Here is a 16,662-nt window from a genome sequence, read left to right as displayed (position 1 = left end):
AAACAAATAAATATTGTAGTTGGTATCTTCTGTTTAAAATGTAGCAGACATTGTTAATTGCCTACCTAAAATCAATTCTACTTATTCTTGGTAAACAGAATCCTAATTTTCCTCAGGGCAGCAATGTGCTAGGCTAAACAATGTACTTTTCCAGTCTCCTCTGCAGTAGAGGTAGCCCAGCACAACCGTTCTGTCCAAGTCTAAACATGAAAAGAAGTATTGGCATACCTCAGAGACACTGCCAATTCAGTTCCAGACTATCAAAATAAAGTAAATATCAGAATAAAGCAAATCACATGAATTTTTTGATTTTCCAGTGCATATAAAGTTATGTTTACACCATGTTGTAGTCTATTAAGTGTGCAATTAGTATTACATCTTAAAAAATAATTTAAATACCTTAACTTAAAAATACTTTATTGCTAAAAAATGCTGACCATCATCTGTGCCTTCAGCGAGTCATAATCTTTGTGCTGGTGGAGGGTCTTGCCTCGATGCGGACGGCTGCTGACTGATCAGGGCGGTGGTTGCTGAAGGCTGAGGTGACTGCGGCAATTTCTTAAAATAAGACCACAGTGAAATTTCTCACATCAATTGACTCTTCCTTTCATGAACAATTTTTCTGTAGCATGCAGTGCTGTTTGGTAGCATTTTACCCATAACAGAACTTCTTTCAAAATTGGAGCCAGTCCTCTCAAGCCCTGCTGCTGCTTTATCAATTAAGTTTATGAAATATTCTAAATCTTTTGTTGTCATTTCAACAATCTTCACCAGGAGTAGATTCTATCTCAGGAAACCACTTGCTTTGTTTATCCATAAGAAACAACTCCTCATCGTGAAAGTTTTAACATGAGATTGCAGCAATTCAGTCACATCTTCAGGTTCCACTTGTAATTCTAGTTCTCTTGTTATTTCCACCACATTTGCATTTACTTCCTCCATTGAAGCCTTGAACCCTTCAAAGTCATCCACGGGGTTTGGAATCAGCTTCTTCCAAACTGCTGTTAATGTTGATATTTTTACCTCTTCCCATGAATCACAAATGTTCTTAATGGCATCTAGAGTGGTGAATCCTTCCCAGAAGGTTTGCAATTGACTTTGATCCATCAGAGGAATCACTATATATAGTAGCTATAGCCTTATGAATTGTATTTCTTAAATAATAAGACTTGAAAGTCAAAATTACCCCTTGATCCATGGGCTACAGAATGGATGTTTTGTTAGCAGGCATGAAAACATTAATCTCATTGTACATCGCCATCAGAGCTCTTGGGTAACCAAGGTGCATTGTCAACAAGCAGTAATATTTTGAAAGAAATCTTTTTTTCTGAGCAGTATGTCTCAAGAGTGGGCTTAATACATTCCATAAACTATGTTGTAAACAAATGTGCTGTCATCCAGGCTTTGTTGTTCCATGTATAGAGCACAGGCAGAGTCATTTTAGCATAATTCTTAAGGTCCCTAGGATTGCAGAATGGTAAATGAGCATTGGCTTCAATTTCAAGTCACCTGCTGCATTAACCCCTAGCAAAAGAGTCAGTCTGTCTTTTGAAGATTTGAAGCCAGGCATTGACTTCTCCTCTCTAGCTATGAAAGTCCTAGATGGCATCTTCCAATAGAAGGCTACATTGAAAATCTGTTGTTTAGTGTAGCCACCTTCATTAATTATCTTCCTAGGTCTCTGGATAACTTGCTGCATCTTCTACATCAGCACTTGTTGCTTCACCTTGCACTTTTACGTGATGGAGACGGCGTCTTTCTTTAAATCTCATGAACCAACTTCTGCTAACTTCAGACATTTCTTCTGCAGCTTCCTCACCTCTCTCAGTCTTCACTGAATTGAAGAGAGTTAGGGCCTTTCTCTGGATTAGGCTTTGGCTTAAGGGAATATTGTGGCTGGTTTGATCTATCCAAACCACAAAAACTTTGTTTCAACAATAAGGCTCTTTCACTATCTTATAATGCATGTGTTCGCTGGAGTAGCATTTTTCATTTCCTTCAAGAACTTTTCTTTGCATTCACAACCTGACTAACTGATGCAGGAGGCCTAGCTTTTGGCCTGTCTTGGCTTTCAACATGGCCTCCTCATTAAGTTTAATCATTTCTAGCTTTTGATTTAAAATGAGAAATGTGACTCTTCCTTTCATTGGAACACTTCCAGGCCATTGTAGGGTTAGTAACTGGCTTAATTTCAATACTGTCATGTCCCAAGGAATAGGGAGGCCTGAGAGGGTTAAGGTAGGGGGGATGGCCAGGTCGGTGGAACAGTCAGAACACAAACATTTATCCATTAAGCATTAAGTTTGCTGTCTTATATGGGCACTGTTAGTGGCACCCTAAAACAATTACAATAGTAATATCAAAGATCACTGACCACAGGTCACCATAAAAAATATAATGATAATGAAAAAGTTTGAAATATTGCAAGAATTACCAAAATGTGACACAGAGACGTGAAGTGAGCAAACGCTGTTGAAAAATGGCACCTAAAGTCTTACTCAACACAAGGTTGCCACAAACTTTCAATTTAAGAAAAAGAAATTGTAGTATCTGCAAAGCTCAGTAAAGTGAAGTACAATGAAACAAGGTATACCTGTATGTACGTTGAGGGGTGGGGAGAATTCTGGCAAAGTTAATGTTTTCTAGAAAAATGGGGATACCCATGGCTGACATTTCCATCCTTCCCACTCCTCCCATGTTCTACTGAATGCACATGTGATGATTAGAGCAGCAGCTGGTGCCTTGAGGGAAAAGCCGAGAAAATGCAATGACACCTCACCTGACATCCATGAGCTATGGCCCATTACCACTGCCACCTACCTATGAACTTTTTACAGCAGGAAAACAAACCCTTATTTTTTTAAGCAACTGCTTGTTGTGTTTTCTGTTAACCTGTGGCCCACTGCATTCCAAACTGCCTCTGAAACAGTACCTGCTTTCTGGGGGGGAGGGAGGGATAGGGAGGGGGAGGGGGAGGTGTTCCTCCTCCCTACTCCAGGAAGTGTTTGTTGTTGGAAATGCTCATCACTGTACCCCCACTTCCTTGGCAAGAGTGATTGGTTCCAGCAAGGTGAATTCCAGTCTTTCCCCCAGATTTTTCTAACTAGAGCTGGCAGGGAAGATTATATTTTTCTTCTCTGGTTCTAAGTATGTAAGCCCAGAGCTCTCTGTGGGGAACCTAGCTTGACAGAGTCAGTAAGCTTCAGAAAATGAAGTTCCTGAGTAAAGCAAAGGCACAAGGAAGAGAGAGAAAACTAGAGGGCAGAGGAGGAAAGAGGTTGGACCCCATGCTTCTTTAATTTGGTTATATGAGTTAATAATATTTCTTTTATAGGCCTGTTCATACTCAGTTTCTATTACTTGCAATCAGAGTCCAAGCCAACATAACGAATGCAATTTTAAACTATAATAAGAGATATAAGGAAAGAAACAGGTGCTGTGAGAAAGAATAAGAAGGTAGTTAGGGAAGACTTATAAGAGGAGACTTAACGAATAGAGAGATGCCAACCTGGAAAAGAGTTGAAGGAAAGGTTTCCCACCTGCCTCCTTCCACCCCACCTGATCCCTAACATGAAATAAGTGTGCTGTAAACACAGTAGAGAATGGCTTTCCTGGAAAGGGCCCTAGTGTGGGTATAGGGGCCAGATATCTGAACAGAACAGATCTTGAGACATCTATGGACCCATTGACAGACCTGGAGATGAGAGAAAAAGGCAACACCATTCAGGAATAAAACAGACTGAAATATCTCTTCCTATAGTCAAGTTTTTTGTTTGTTCTGTTTGTTTTACTTTGCTAATGATAAGGACCTGGAGCCTGCTAGATCCTCAGCCATTAACCCTAAGTGAAGAAACTTTCCCCTCCACAAAATCTGCCAGATTACATGGTATCCCATGAGTGTCCTCCCGTTTAGAGAAGATTTTGGATAAACATAAGCAACTTCAACAGGGAACCAGCACAGCTGCCTATACAAATCAACATAACCTTTATTCATAAAAATGAATGGTCACCTAGGGATTACCAGATACTTGAGGAAAACCCTTAGCATTAAAAAAAATTGACTACAGAGAGGGAAAAAAAATTTAATGCAGACAAAAACAACTTTTAATCAATTCTATTTAATGTTCTCAGAAAGATTCAAGTATAAATTATCCATATAAGAAGAACAATCAGCTCTGGAAAAAAAGAAATCAGAGAATAACAGAAAAAAAGGTGGGAGATTAAAAATACAATTGCCAAAAATTTCAAAAATATAGTGTAGGAAGTAAATGATGGGATGGTTAGTATTAAAAACCAAACAGTGATCTGGAAACACAGCCAGGGAAATCTATTCCAACAAAAGATGGAAAATACAGGAGAAAAGTTAAGAGATATTCACATAAAAGCAGAAGGTACAATATATGGCTAACAGACATTTCAGAGAAAAGAAGAGAGAAAACAGAGAGGAGGAAATAAAGGAATAATAGAAAATTTCCATGAATTGAAAAAAACAATTCCTAGAATCAAAACAGCCAACCAATTGTCAAGTCACAAGAACAACAACAACAACAAACTCAGATACATCCTGGTAAAATAGTGTAAGGAAAAGTGTTAAAGCTTCAAAAGAGAAAAAAGAAGTACCTACAAAGAAATGGGCTTAGTTTGACATCAGAAATATCAGCTACAACAGGTGCTAGAAGGTACTGTGGCAGTTCCTTCAAAGGGAAAATTATTTTGAGACTAGAATACTCTACCAGATGACTAATCAAGTGTGAAAGCAAAAGAAAGACCTTTTCAGGCATTTAAAGACTCAGATATTTTATCACCCACTTACTGTTTCTTCAAAATTATTTGAGGGGAGATGTTCAAGATGGCAGAGGAGTAAGATGTGGAGATCACCTTCCTCCCCACAAATACATCAGAAAAACATCTACATGTGGAACAACTCCTACAGAACACCTACTGAACGCTGGAAGAAGACCTCAGACTTCCCAAAAGGCAAGAAACTCCCCACATACCTGGGAAGGACAAAAGAAAAAAGAAAAAACAGAGACAAAAGAATAGGGATGGGACCTGCACCTCTGGGAGGGAGCCGTGAAGGAGGAATACTTTCCACACACTAGGAAGCCGCTTCACTGGTGGAGATGGGGGGTGGCAGGGGAGAAGTCCCACATTCTGTACCCTTCCCTCCCCCTGGCCTGAGTGAGCCAGAGCCCCCTAATCAGCTACTACTTTAACCCTGTCCTGTCTGAGCAAAGAACAGATGCCCTCAGGCGACCTACATGCAGAGGCAGGGCCAAATCCAAAGCTGAACCCCAGGAGCTGTGCGAACAAAGAAGAGAAAGGGAAATCTCTCCCAGCAGCCTCGGGAGCAGCGGATTAAATCTCCACAGTCAACTTGATGTACCCTGCATCTCTGGAATACCTGAATAGACAACGAATCATCCCAAAATTGAGGCAGTGGACTTTGGGAGCAACTGTAGAGTTGAGCTTGCTTTCTGCATCTAATTTGTTTCTGGTTTTATGTTTATCATAGTTTAGTATGTAGAATTTACCACCATTGGTAGATTTGTTTATTGATTTGGTTGCTCTCTTCCTTTTTTTTATATATATATATTTTTTCCTTTTTTGCCTTTTTGTGAGTGTGTATGTGTATACTTCTTTGTGTGATTTTGTCTGTATAGTTTGCTTTTACCATTTGTCTTAGGGTTCTGTCTGTCGTTTTTTTGTTGTTGTTGTTGTTTTTTAGTATACTCTTTAGCGCTTGTTATCACTGGTGGATTTGTTTTTTGGTTTCGTTGTTCTTTCTTTCTTTCTCTTTTATTCTTTTTTTATTACTTCTTAATTTTTTTTATTTTTAATAATTTTTAAATTTAATAATTTTCTTTCTTTTAATAACTTTATTTATTTATTCTTTCTTTCTTTCTTCTTTTCTCCCTATTCTTCTGAGCCGTGTGGCCAACAGGGTCTTGGTGCTCTGGTTGGGTGTCCCAGGCCTGTGCCTCGGAGGTGGAAGAGCCGAGTTCAGGACATTGGTCCACCAGAAACCTACAGGCTCCACGTAATATGAAATGGTGAAAGCTCTCCCAGATATCTCCATCTCAATGCTAAGACCCAGTTCCACTCAACGACCAGCAAGATACAGTGCTGGACACCCTATGCCAAACAACTAGCAAGACAGGAACACAACCCCACACACTAGCAGAGAGGCTGCCTAAAACCATAATAAGGTCACAGGCACCCCAAAACACACCACCAGAGATGGTCCGGTCCACCAGAAAGACAAAATCCGGCCTCATCCACCAGAACACAGGTGCCAGTCCCCTCCACCAGGAAGCCTACACAACCCAACCTTAGCCACTGGGGGCAGACACCAAAAACAACAGGAACTACGAACGTGCAGCCTGCAAAAAGGAGACCCCAAACACAGTAAGTGAAGCAAAATGAGAAGACAGAGAAACACACAGCAGGTGAAGAAGCCAAGTAAAAACCCATCAGACCAAACAAATGAAGAGGAAATAGGCAGTTTACCTGAAAAAGAATTCAGAGTAATGATAGTAAAGATGATACAACATCTTGGAAATAGAATAGAGAAAATACAAGAAACGTTTAAAAAGGACCTAGAAGAACTAAAGAGCAAACAAACAATGATGAACAACACAATAAATGAAGCTTAAAATTCTCTAGAAGGAATCAATAGTAAAATAACTGAGGCAGAAGAACGGATAAGTGACCTGGAACATAAAATAGTGGAAATAACTACTGCAGAACAGAATAAAGAAAAAAGAATGAAAAGAATTGAGGACAGCCTCAGAGACCTCTGGGACAACATTAAGCGCACCAACATTTGAATTATAGGGGGTCCCAGAAGAAGAAGAGAAAAAGAAAGGGACTGAGAAAATATTGGAAGAGATTAGAGTTGAAAACTTCCCTAATATGGGAGAGGATAATCAAGGCCAAGAAGCACAGAGAGTCCCATAGAGGATAAATCCAAGAAGAAATATGCCACGACACATATTAATCAAACTATCAAAAATTAAATACAAAGAAAAAATATTAAAAGCAGCAAGAGAAAAACAACAAAAAACATACAAGGGAATCCCCATAAGGTTAACAGCTGATCTTTCAGCAAAAACTCTGCAAGCCAGAAGGGAGTGGCAGGACATATTTAAAGTGAAGAAAGGGAAAAACCTACAACTAAGATTACTCTACCCAGCAAGGATCTCATTCAGTTTCGACAGAGAAATTAAAAGTTTTACAGACAAGCAAAAGCTAGGAGAATTCAGCACCACCAAACCAGCTTTACAACAAATGCTAAAGGAACCTCTCTAGGCAGGAAACACAAGAGAAAGGAAAGACCTACAATAACAAACCGAAAACAATTAAGAAAATGGTAATAGAAACATACCTATCAATAATTACCTTAAATGTAAATGGATTAAATGCTCCAACCAAAAGACATAGACTGGCTGAATGGATACAGAAACAAGACCCATATATATGCTATCCACAAAAGACTCACTTCAGACCTAGGGGCACATACAGACTGAAAGTAAGGGGATGGAAAAAACTTTCCCATGCAAATGGAAATCTAAAGAAAGCTGGAGTAACAATTTTCATATCAGACAAAACAGACTTTAAAATAAAGACTATTACAAGAGGCAAAGAAGGACACTACATAAGGATCAAGGGATCAATCCAAGAAGAAGATATAACAATTGTAAATATTTATGCACCCAACATAGGAACACCTCAATACATAAGGCAAATGCTAACAGCCATAAAAGGGGAAATCGACAGTAACACAATCATTGTAGGGGACTTTAACACCTCACTTTCACCAATGGACAGATCATCCAAAATCAAAATAAATAAGGAAACACAAGCTTTAAATGATACATTAAACAAGATGGACTTAATTGATATTTACAGGACATTCCATCCAATAACAACAGAATACACTTTCTTCTCAAGTGCTCATGGAGCATTCTCCAGGATAGATCATATCTTGGGTCACAAATCAAGCCTTGGTAAATTTAAGAAAATTGAAATTGTATCAGGTATCTTTTCTGACCACAACGCTATGAGACTAGATATCAATTACAGGAAAAAATCTGAAAAAAATACAAACACATGGAGGCTAAACAATACACTACTAAATGCCCAAGAGATCACTTAAGAAATCAAAGAGGAAATCAAAAAATACCTAGAAACAAATGACAACAAGAACATGATGATCCTAAACCTATGGGATGCAGCAAAAGCAGTTCTAAGCGGAAAGTTTATAGCAATACAATCTTACCTCAAGAAACAAGAAACACCTAAAAGAAACAACCTAACTTTACACCTAAAGCAATTAGAGAAAGAAGAACAAAAAAACCCAAAGTTAGCAGAAGGAAAGAAATCATAAAGATCAGAGCAGAAATAAATGAAAAAGAAATGAAGGAAACAATAGCAAAGATCAATAAAATTAAAAGCTGGTTCTTTGAGAAGATAAACAAAATTGATAAACCATTAGCCAGACTCATCAAGAAAAAAGGGAGAAGACTCAAATCAATAGAATTAGAAATGAAAAAGGAGAAGTAACAACTGACATAGCAGAAATACAAAGGATCATGAGAGATTACTACAAGCAACTCTATGCCAATAAAATGGACAACCTGGAAGAAACGGACACATTCTTAGAAAATCACAACCTTCCAAGACTGAACCAGGAAGAAATAGAAAATATAAACAGACCAATCACAAGCACTGAAACTGAGACTGTGATTAAAAATCTTCCAACAAACAAAAGCCCAGGACCAGATGGCTTCACAGGCGAATTCTATCAAAAATTTAGAGAAGAGCTAACACCTATCCTTCTCAAACTCTCCCAAATATAGCAGACAGAGGAACACTCCCAAACTCATTCTACAAGGCCACCATCACCCTGATACCAAAACCAGAAAAAGATGTCACAAAAAAAGAAAACTACAGGCCAATATTACTGATGAACATAGATGCAAAACTCCTCATCAAAATACTAGCAAACAGACTCCAACAGCACATTAAAAGGATCACACACCATGATCAAGTGGGGTTTATCCCAGGAATGCAAGGATTCTTCAATATACGCAAATCAATCAATGTGATAAACCATATTAACAAATTGAAGGAGAAAGACCATATGATCATCTCAATACATTCAGAAAAAGCTTTTCACAGAATTCAACACCATTTATGATAAAAACTCTCCAGAAAGTGGGCATAGAGGGAATCTACCTCAACACAATAAAGGCCATATACGACAAACCCACAGCAAACATCATTCTCAATGGTGAAAAACTGAAACCATTTCCTCTAAGATCAGGAAGGAGACAAGGATGTCCACTCTCACCACTATTATTCAACATAGTTTTGGAAGTCCTAGCCACGGCAATCAGAGAAGAAAAAGAAACAAAAGGAATACAACTTGGAAAAGAAGAAGTAAAACTGTCACTGTTTGCATATGACATGATACTATACATAGAGAATCCTAAAAATGCCACCAGAAAACTACTAGAGCTAATCAATGAATTTGGTAAAGTTGCAGGATACAAAATTAATGCACAGAAATCTCTTGCATTCCTATACACTAATGATGAAAAATCTGAAAGAGAAATTATGGAAACACTCCCATTTACCACTGCAACAAAAAGAATAAAATACCTAGGAATAAACCTACCTAGGGAGACAAAAGACCTGTATGCAGAAAACTATAAGACACTGATGAAAGAAATTAAAGATGATACAAACAGATGGCGAGATATATCATGTTCTTGGATTGGAAGAATCAATACTGTGAAAATGACTATACTACCCAAAGCAATCTACAGATCCAATGCAATCCCTATCAAATTACCAATGGCATTTTTTACGGAGCTAGAACAAATCATCTTAAAATTTGTATGGAGACACAAAAGACCCCGAATAGCCAAAGCAGTCTTGAGGCAAAAAAATGGAGCTGGAGGAATCAGACTCCCTGACTTCAGACTATACTACAAAGCTACAGTAATCAAGACAATATGGTACTGGCACAAAAACAGAAACATAGATCAATGGAACAAGATAGAAAGCCCAGAGATAAACCCACGCACCTATGGTCAACTAATCTATGACAAAGGAGGCAAAGATATACAATGGAGAAAAGACAGTCTCTTCAATAAGTGTTGCTGGGAAAACTGGACAGCTACATGTAAAAGAATAAAATTAGAATACTCCCTAACACCATACACAAAAATAAACTCAAAATGGATTCGAGACCTAAATGTAAGACTGGACACTATAAAACTCTTAGAGGAAAACATAGGAAGAACACTCTTTGACATAAATCACAGCCAGATCCTTTTTGATCCACCTCCTAGAGTAATGGAAATAAAAACAAAAATAAACAAATGGGACCTAATGAAATTTCAAAGCTTTTGCACAGCAAAGGAAACCATAAACAAGACGAAAAGACAACCCTCAGAATGGGAGAAAATATTTGCAAACGAATCAATGGACAAAGGATTAATCTCCAAAATATATAAACTGCTCATGCAGCTCAATATTAAAGAAACAAACAACCCAATCCAAAATTGGGCAGAAGACCTAAATAGACATTTCTACAAAGAAGACATACAGATGGCCAAGAAACACATGAAAAGCTGCTCAACATCACTAATTATTAGAGAAATGCAAATCAAAACTACAATGAGGTATCACCTCACACCAGTTAGAATGGGCATCATCAGAAAATCTACAAACAACAAATGCTGGAGAGGGTGTGGAGAAAAGGGAACACTCTTGCACTGCTGGTGGGAATGTAAATTGATTCAGCCACTATGGAGAACAGTATGGAGGTTCTTTAAAAAACTAAAAATAGAATTACCATATGATCCAGCAATCCCACTACTGGGCATATACCCAGAGAAAACCATAATTCAAAAAGACACATGCACCCCAATGTTCATTGCAGCACTATTTACAATAGCCAGGTCATGGAAGCAACCTAAATGCCCATCGACAGACAAATGGATAAAGAAGATGTGGTACATATATACAATGGAATATTACTCAGCCATAAAAAGGAATGAAATTGAGTCATTTGTTGAGACTTGGATGGATCTAGAGACTGTCATACAGAGTGAAGTAAGTCAGAAAGAGAAAAACAAATATCGTATATTAACGCATGTATGTGGAACCTAGAAAAATGGTACAGATGAACTGGTTTGCAGGGCAGAAGTTGAGACACAGATGTAGAGAACAAACGTATGGACGCCAAGGGGGGAAAACCACGGTGGGGTGGGGATGGTGGTGTGCTGAATTGGGCGATTGGGATTGACATGTATACACTGATGTGTATAAAATTGATGGCTAATAAGAACTTGCAGTATAAAAAAACAAACAAACAAACAAACAAAAACAACTAATACTAAACTTTCTTTGGGTTATTTGTATGGAAATATGTTAATATAAATGTTTCAGACATTACATGAAATTTCTAAAAATCTTATATGTTCTGGTATAATGTTATAAGTCATAATTCTAGTTATTACTTTAAAATGTATATCTCAAAAATAAATTTCCTTGTCAATTGCATTATTATGAACTTTCATCAAATCTTTAACTGTGGTCATTTTTAAGTCTTTTGTCATTTGCAGACAGTTCTGGGTGTACTCTGATGCTTTTGCAAATATATTCCTATAAAAGGGTTTCATCTTCAAGGAATTCATGGAAAAGACTCTGACAAGTACAGGTTTCTGGTAACTGACTATACTGCTGAACTGAATGAATGAGCATTTTCAGAACTCTAATGGAAAACTGATGAATTCATAAAAGTGCTAACAAAAGATCAAGATGAAAAAAAAATTAATTACATGGGACTGAGTGAACTGATGAGGATGATTATAATTTTTGTGATTTTCTGTTTGAATAAAAAAAAAAAATCCCACAAAGACTCAGAAGCAAAAAATATACAAATCAATTTTCACTGCAAAGTAAAGGAGCTGTTACAGTGGAGGATTACTGGACTGTATGTCAATATTATGACATAGTATGAGTCTGTTTCGTGTTTGGTAATTACAATCATTGTTGCTTTTGTTGTGGTCATCCATTTATAATGCTTGGTGTCAGTTTATTTATCTCTTGTAAAAATAAAATACAGGGTGTGTGTGTGAAAAAAAAATCTCCTTAAAAAAAAAGTATAAAAAAAATACCAAAACAAAAAATTATTTGAGGATACAATCCAATGAAATGATTAAGACATTCAAGAAAGTGGAAGATTTGGAATCCTTAACAATGCAACAAACATCGGAGTTCAATTAAAAACAACAACAATAAAAGTCCCAGATAGCTGTGCTCAGAAAGCTATATATTAGTGAAACTTGGAACAAAAATCCCAATTCTTCAAGGAAAAGAATGTTTTCAAAAAGTGAGGAATTTGCATTCATCAAATACTGCATTTAAGCTAGGAAATTTTGAGGATCAATGTGCTGTTTCTGTTTTTAAAAAGTAACTAGAAAGTTTGAAACAAGGTGTAGAACACTGCCACCCAAATATGAAGTAAAATGAACTCTGGTGTCACTTTAAATAAAAATCTGAGCATGATTTACAGTGTAAGAGAAGAGAGCTTTTCCTCCTGGTACACAGGTTTCATGTCACAGAATTATATTTCCAAACTTTTAATGAGTGTAACTGAACTACTTAGTTCCACACTAATTATTTCCTAATCATAATAGTAAAAATAACAATAACAAACACTTATTTAACACTTAATATATGTCTTATTCTAAGCTCTTTAGATTTATTAGCCAGTTTAGTCCTTTCAACAACAGCACAGTGAAGTGACTTGCCCAAGGTCACACACAGGTTGGTGAAGCCATTCTGGCTCTAGAATCCCTTGCTCTTAACATAGGCTATGCTGCTCCTCGTGATACTCTTTGCTAACTTACGTTTCCGAGAATCAACCTATCCACCTAAAACAAGAAGGCACAGCAACAATTATAAACAAAATATAAATTACATATTAATAGAACTTATGTAGAAATGAGGATTCACCAAGTAAGGAGAAGGGGCGGAATGCGTAGGTGAGTTATTTTTCTTATCCTTTTATATAGGAGTAACTTTCTATGTAACAGAAGCATAATACAGAAATTTCTATATAATAGAAAGTCAACAGTAAACTACATATATGCAGTATGAAATAATAATATAAAAACCAGCAGGGAGGAGAGAGAGAATGAACTTGAGCTAAACTTCTCATATTTCACAGCAAGTATGATGGTTAATTTAATGGGTATACAGCAGCTGTCAATAGATATTGTCTAATTTTAATTTAAATGTAATATATAACTTGTATGGTAACTCTCAGAAGATCTAAAAACAGAAAAATTCAAGTTGATATGTTAAGAAATAGCAATATAAGCAAATTATTCAGAACTTTGGGAAGAATATCAGAAAAACTAAAAATAGAAAAGGAGGGAGACTGGGGAAAGGGAATAATCTTTCTTTTTTTACCATCCTACTTTTTATTAAAATTATCAGATATTACTTTATTATGAAAAATAATTATATAATACTATTAATAATAGTAATATCCTGTAAAGAAGGGCATAATTGATGAGAGTAACTTTCAGTTCTGGCATGGTAATACAAAAGGACAATAAATGCCACCAGGCCATGAAACTAACTCAGTGGGGTACAAAAAGAGGAACAAGGATAATATATATATATATATAAACATACTACAGAACTCTCATGCTCCTTGCAGATTCTTTGATTCCACATCATTATGGGCTAAGTGGCCCATTTTTGTCATATAAACTTCCACAGAGACATTTCATCCGCTTTAGACAACTACTGAGCCACACATACTCCAATCCCCAACTTGGCACATTTCATTTAAAGAAAGGACTGTCTAAATTCAAACATCGCGGGCAGGATTCTACACTGGCATAAAGTTTTCAGGGAATAATTTGGTAGTCCTTACTGAAATGTAAAACATGGCCACGCTTTGACCTAACAGTTTCACTTCTCAGAATCTACCATACAGGAACATTCCCAAATGCTCAAAGATAACTTTATACACGGATTTCCAATTAAGCTATTACTGTTTATAACAGAGGAAGACGGAAAACAACCTAAATGCACATTGGTAGATGCAGAATATTTCGTTGCCATTTAAAAAATGAAATACACATTTATACGAGTGACACTAAAAGGTATCCGCAACCTTTACAGAGCAAGAAAAAGCAGGATAGAGAATAATATATTAACCAATTTGCGTGTGAGATAGATACATATGTCATATATTGGTCAGTGTGCAGTGGACTTAGGGTGTGTGGAGGACACAAGTTTTTACTTTGTACATTTTTTGCTTTTGTTTTTGATTTTTTACAGCCAGCATGTATTGTTTTTATATTTTAAGAAATCAGAGCATATCTCAACTGTCATATATTCGGGGCTTAAAAAAAAATCAAAAAGAGAAACGCTCAACGTTTTTCCATTAGTTCACTCTCAAATCGAAAAGAAGAAAAAAAAATTCATTAAATAGCACGTTGCAGTTTAGGATTAGCGAAAAGGCTAGCTTCACTGGTTGGGTCATTTTTTAGTGAATCGTGGCAAGAAAATGAGGGCACAAAAAGAGTCAAGACAGAGTTGAGGAGCGAACCCAGGAGCGGCGGGGGACCTGGCAGCCCGGGGACCCGCGCAGGGAGGACGCGGAGGGCGAGGGGCACCGAGGCCCGAACCGGGTCCCGTGTTTGTGGGAAAGAGGTCGGAGGAGCAAAGACCGAAGGGGCGGGAGGCCGGGAACCCAGCCTCCATCTAGCGAACCCGTCGGGAGCGGGAGGCGCGGCTGGGGCGACAGCTGGGCGGACAGAGAAGGGTCAGCCCAGGGCGCCCGGGGAGTTCAGACAGCTTGCGAAGCCCGAGAGCCGGGCAAAGCGCCCGGGAAGTCGCAGCGGGGACTGTGGGGCCCGCCCCAGGCCGAGGCCGAGACCAAGACCAAGGCCGAGGCCGGGGTGCAGGCCGGCGCAGCTCCCAGTACCTTCCCAGGAGAGCTCTCCTCCCGGCTCGCGCTTCAGGAACTTGTACCAGAACGTGTCCACGCGGCCCGGCTCCGCCCCGTCCTGCGCCGCCTCCTCGGCCGCCAGCTCCACCTCCCCGAGCCACAGGCCCGGCTCCTGCAGCGCCAGCGCCCCCGCGCCCGCCGCCGTGCCCGCCGGCCTCAGGCGCACCGCCCCGCGCGGCTCCCAGTGCCCCAGCTCAGGCCGAGACCCCACGACCAGCAGCTCCGGCCCGGCCCCGGCCACCGCGGGCGGCACCACCACCCCGAAGCGGAACCGCATGGCGGCGGGCGGCGCGGCTCCCGGGCTCCAGTGTCCCTGCGACCGGCGGACGCGACCCGAGCGCCAGGCGGCCGCGGCGATTGGGCGGCAGCGCGCGAGGCCTGGACGCGCGAGGCGCGGACGCTGGCGGGGACACGTGCGATGCTGCACCTTTTTTGGGCTGCATCACGCGGCCCAGGAGCCCGAGGATGATCCAGGCCGGGGCCTTTGGCCGCCGGAAGTGGTCAGCTGGGGCCACCACCCGTCTCTCCCGGAGAAGGAGCCTGGCCCTTGCCCGCTGCCTCTTCCAGCGGCTCCGCGGACGGCGGGGACGCATCGGAAGCAAGGAAAAGGGGTTAGGAAAGGAAATAAAACATCTCATAAGCCCCGAGATTTTCCAGTAATCTTTCCAAAAAACTGGAAATTATTTTTGTGAGGATCGTAGGAAGAAGAGAATGGCATATAGAAAGCAGCCTCCATAATAGTGAAGTTGGGGAAAGATCCTGCAGCGGTGTCTGGAAAGCTCCGGACCTTCAACAGGTCATTTACTCTCTCTGGGCCTCAGGTTCTTACCTGTAAACTGAGGTATAAAATAATGATCTTTAAAGACCCTGCCGGCTCTAAAGTTTTTCTGATTAGTGGAAGAGGCGCCATTCAGAGCCCAGAGCTCGTGCAAAAACACTGAATACTTTTCCCTTGCCTAGACCAATTTGATGCCTGAAATGACACATGATCACTTTCTTTTTTCGAAAGAGTGTTATAATACTTTTAGTATGTATAAAAATGGGTTTAAAGTAAATATTTTCAAGCCTTTCCAAGGTAAAACAAAACCCAAAAACGGTAATTCTATGACTATAAATATATGACTGATAATTTTTAAATGGCATAAAATAAAGCTTTTTGCTTTAAGTTTGCTTTCAGTAAAAGTCAGCAATATTTTTTCAACTTAAAACATCATTTTGTGTCCAGAAACACAGGCTTATAGTTATTTGATCAAAAGAAAACTGTTAGGGGTAGGGTGGGGAGGAGGGGGGCTTTAATTTTGGTCACTGCCTTAAGAAAACCACCTGTCCTGTTTACATAATGTGTTACTTTTTGATTCTTTATTAAAATTGTTCTCGTGGTCTTAACATTTCTATATTCATCAGCACTTAACATAGCAATCTTATGTGAACTAAAGACACACAAAGACATGTCTTTACCAGTATTTGAAAGCTTGTGAATAGTGGGGGGAAAGTCAAAAATTTCAGACATTCAGAATATCATAAGTAGAACAGAAAGAAGTACAAAAATGTAAACCACACAAACTCAGTCTCTCTGTGGAACAATTAGTAAACTATTAATACATTTCACTTTT

General features: G+C 39.1%; 1 protein-coding gene across 2 annotated transcripts in view; it reads right to left on the bottom strand.

Annotated features, from left to right (window-relative positions):
* The window catches only part of EPM2A (EPM2A glucan phosphatase, laforin), a 100,191-nt gene extending 84,126 nt beyond the window's left edge, over positions 1-16,065 (bottom strand). Inside the window, exon 1 of one of the 2 annotated variants that reach the window (XM_036871798.1) lies at positions 15,026-16,065. In XM_036871798.1, coding sequence (XP_036727693.1) covers positions 15,026-15,326 — 301 coding nt within the window. In that variant the 5' untranslated portion in view covers positions 15,327-16,065. The remainder of the gene's footprint in view (positions 1-15,025) is intronic. The other variant, XM_036871800.1, reaches the window with a different exon arrangement.
* Positions 16,066-16,662: the final 597 nt, after the last annotated feature.

This window comes from Balaenoptera musculus, chromosome 12 (assembly GCF_009873245.2).
Source record: "Balaenoptera musculus isolate JJ_BM4_2016_0621 chromosome 12, mBalMus1.pri.v3, whole genome shotgun sequence".
NCBI classification, from domain to species: domain Eukaryota; kingdom Metazoa; phylum Chordata; class Mammalia; order Artiodactyla; family Balaenopteridae; genus Balaenoptera; species Balaenoptera musculus.
This window is presented reverse-complemented; position numbering and strand designations above follow the sequence as displayed.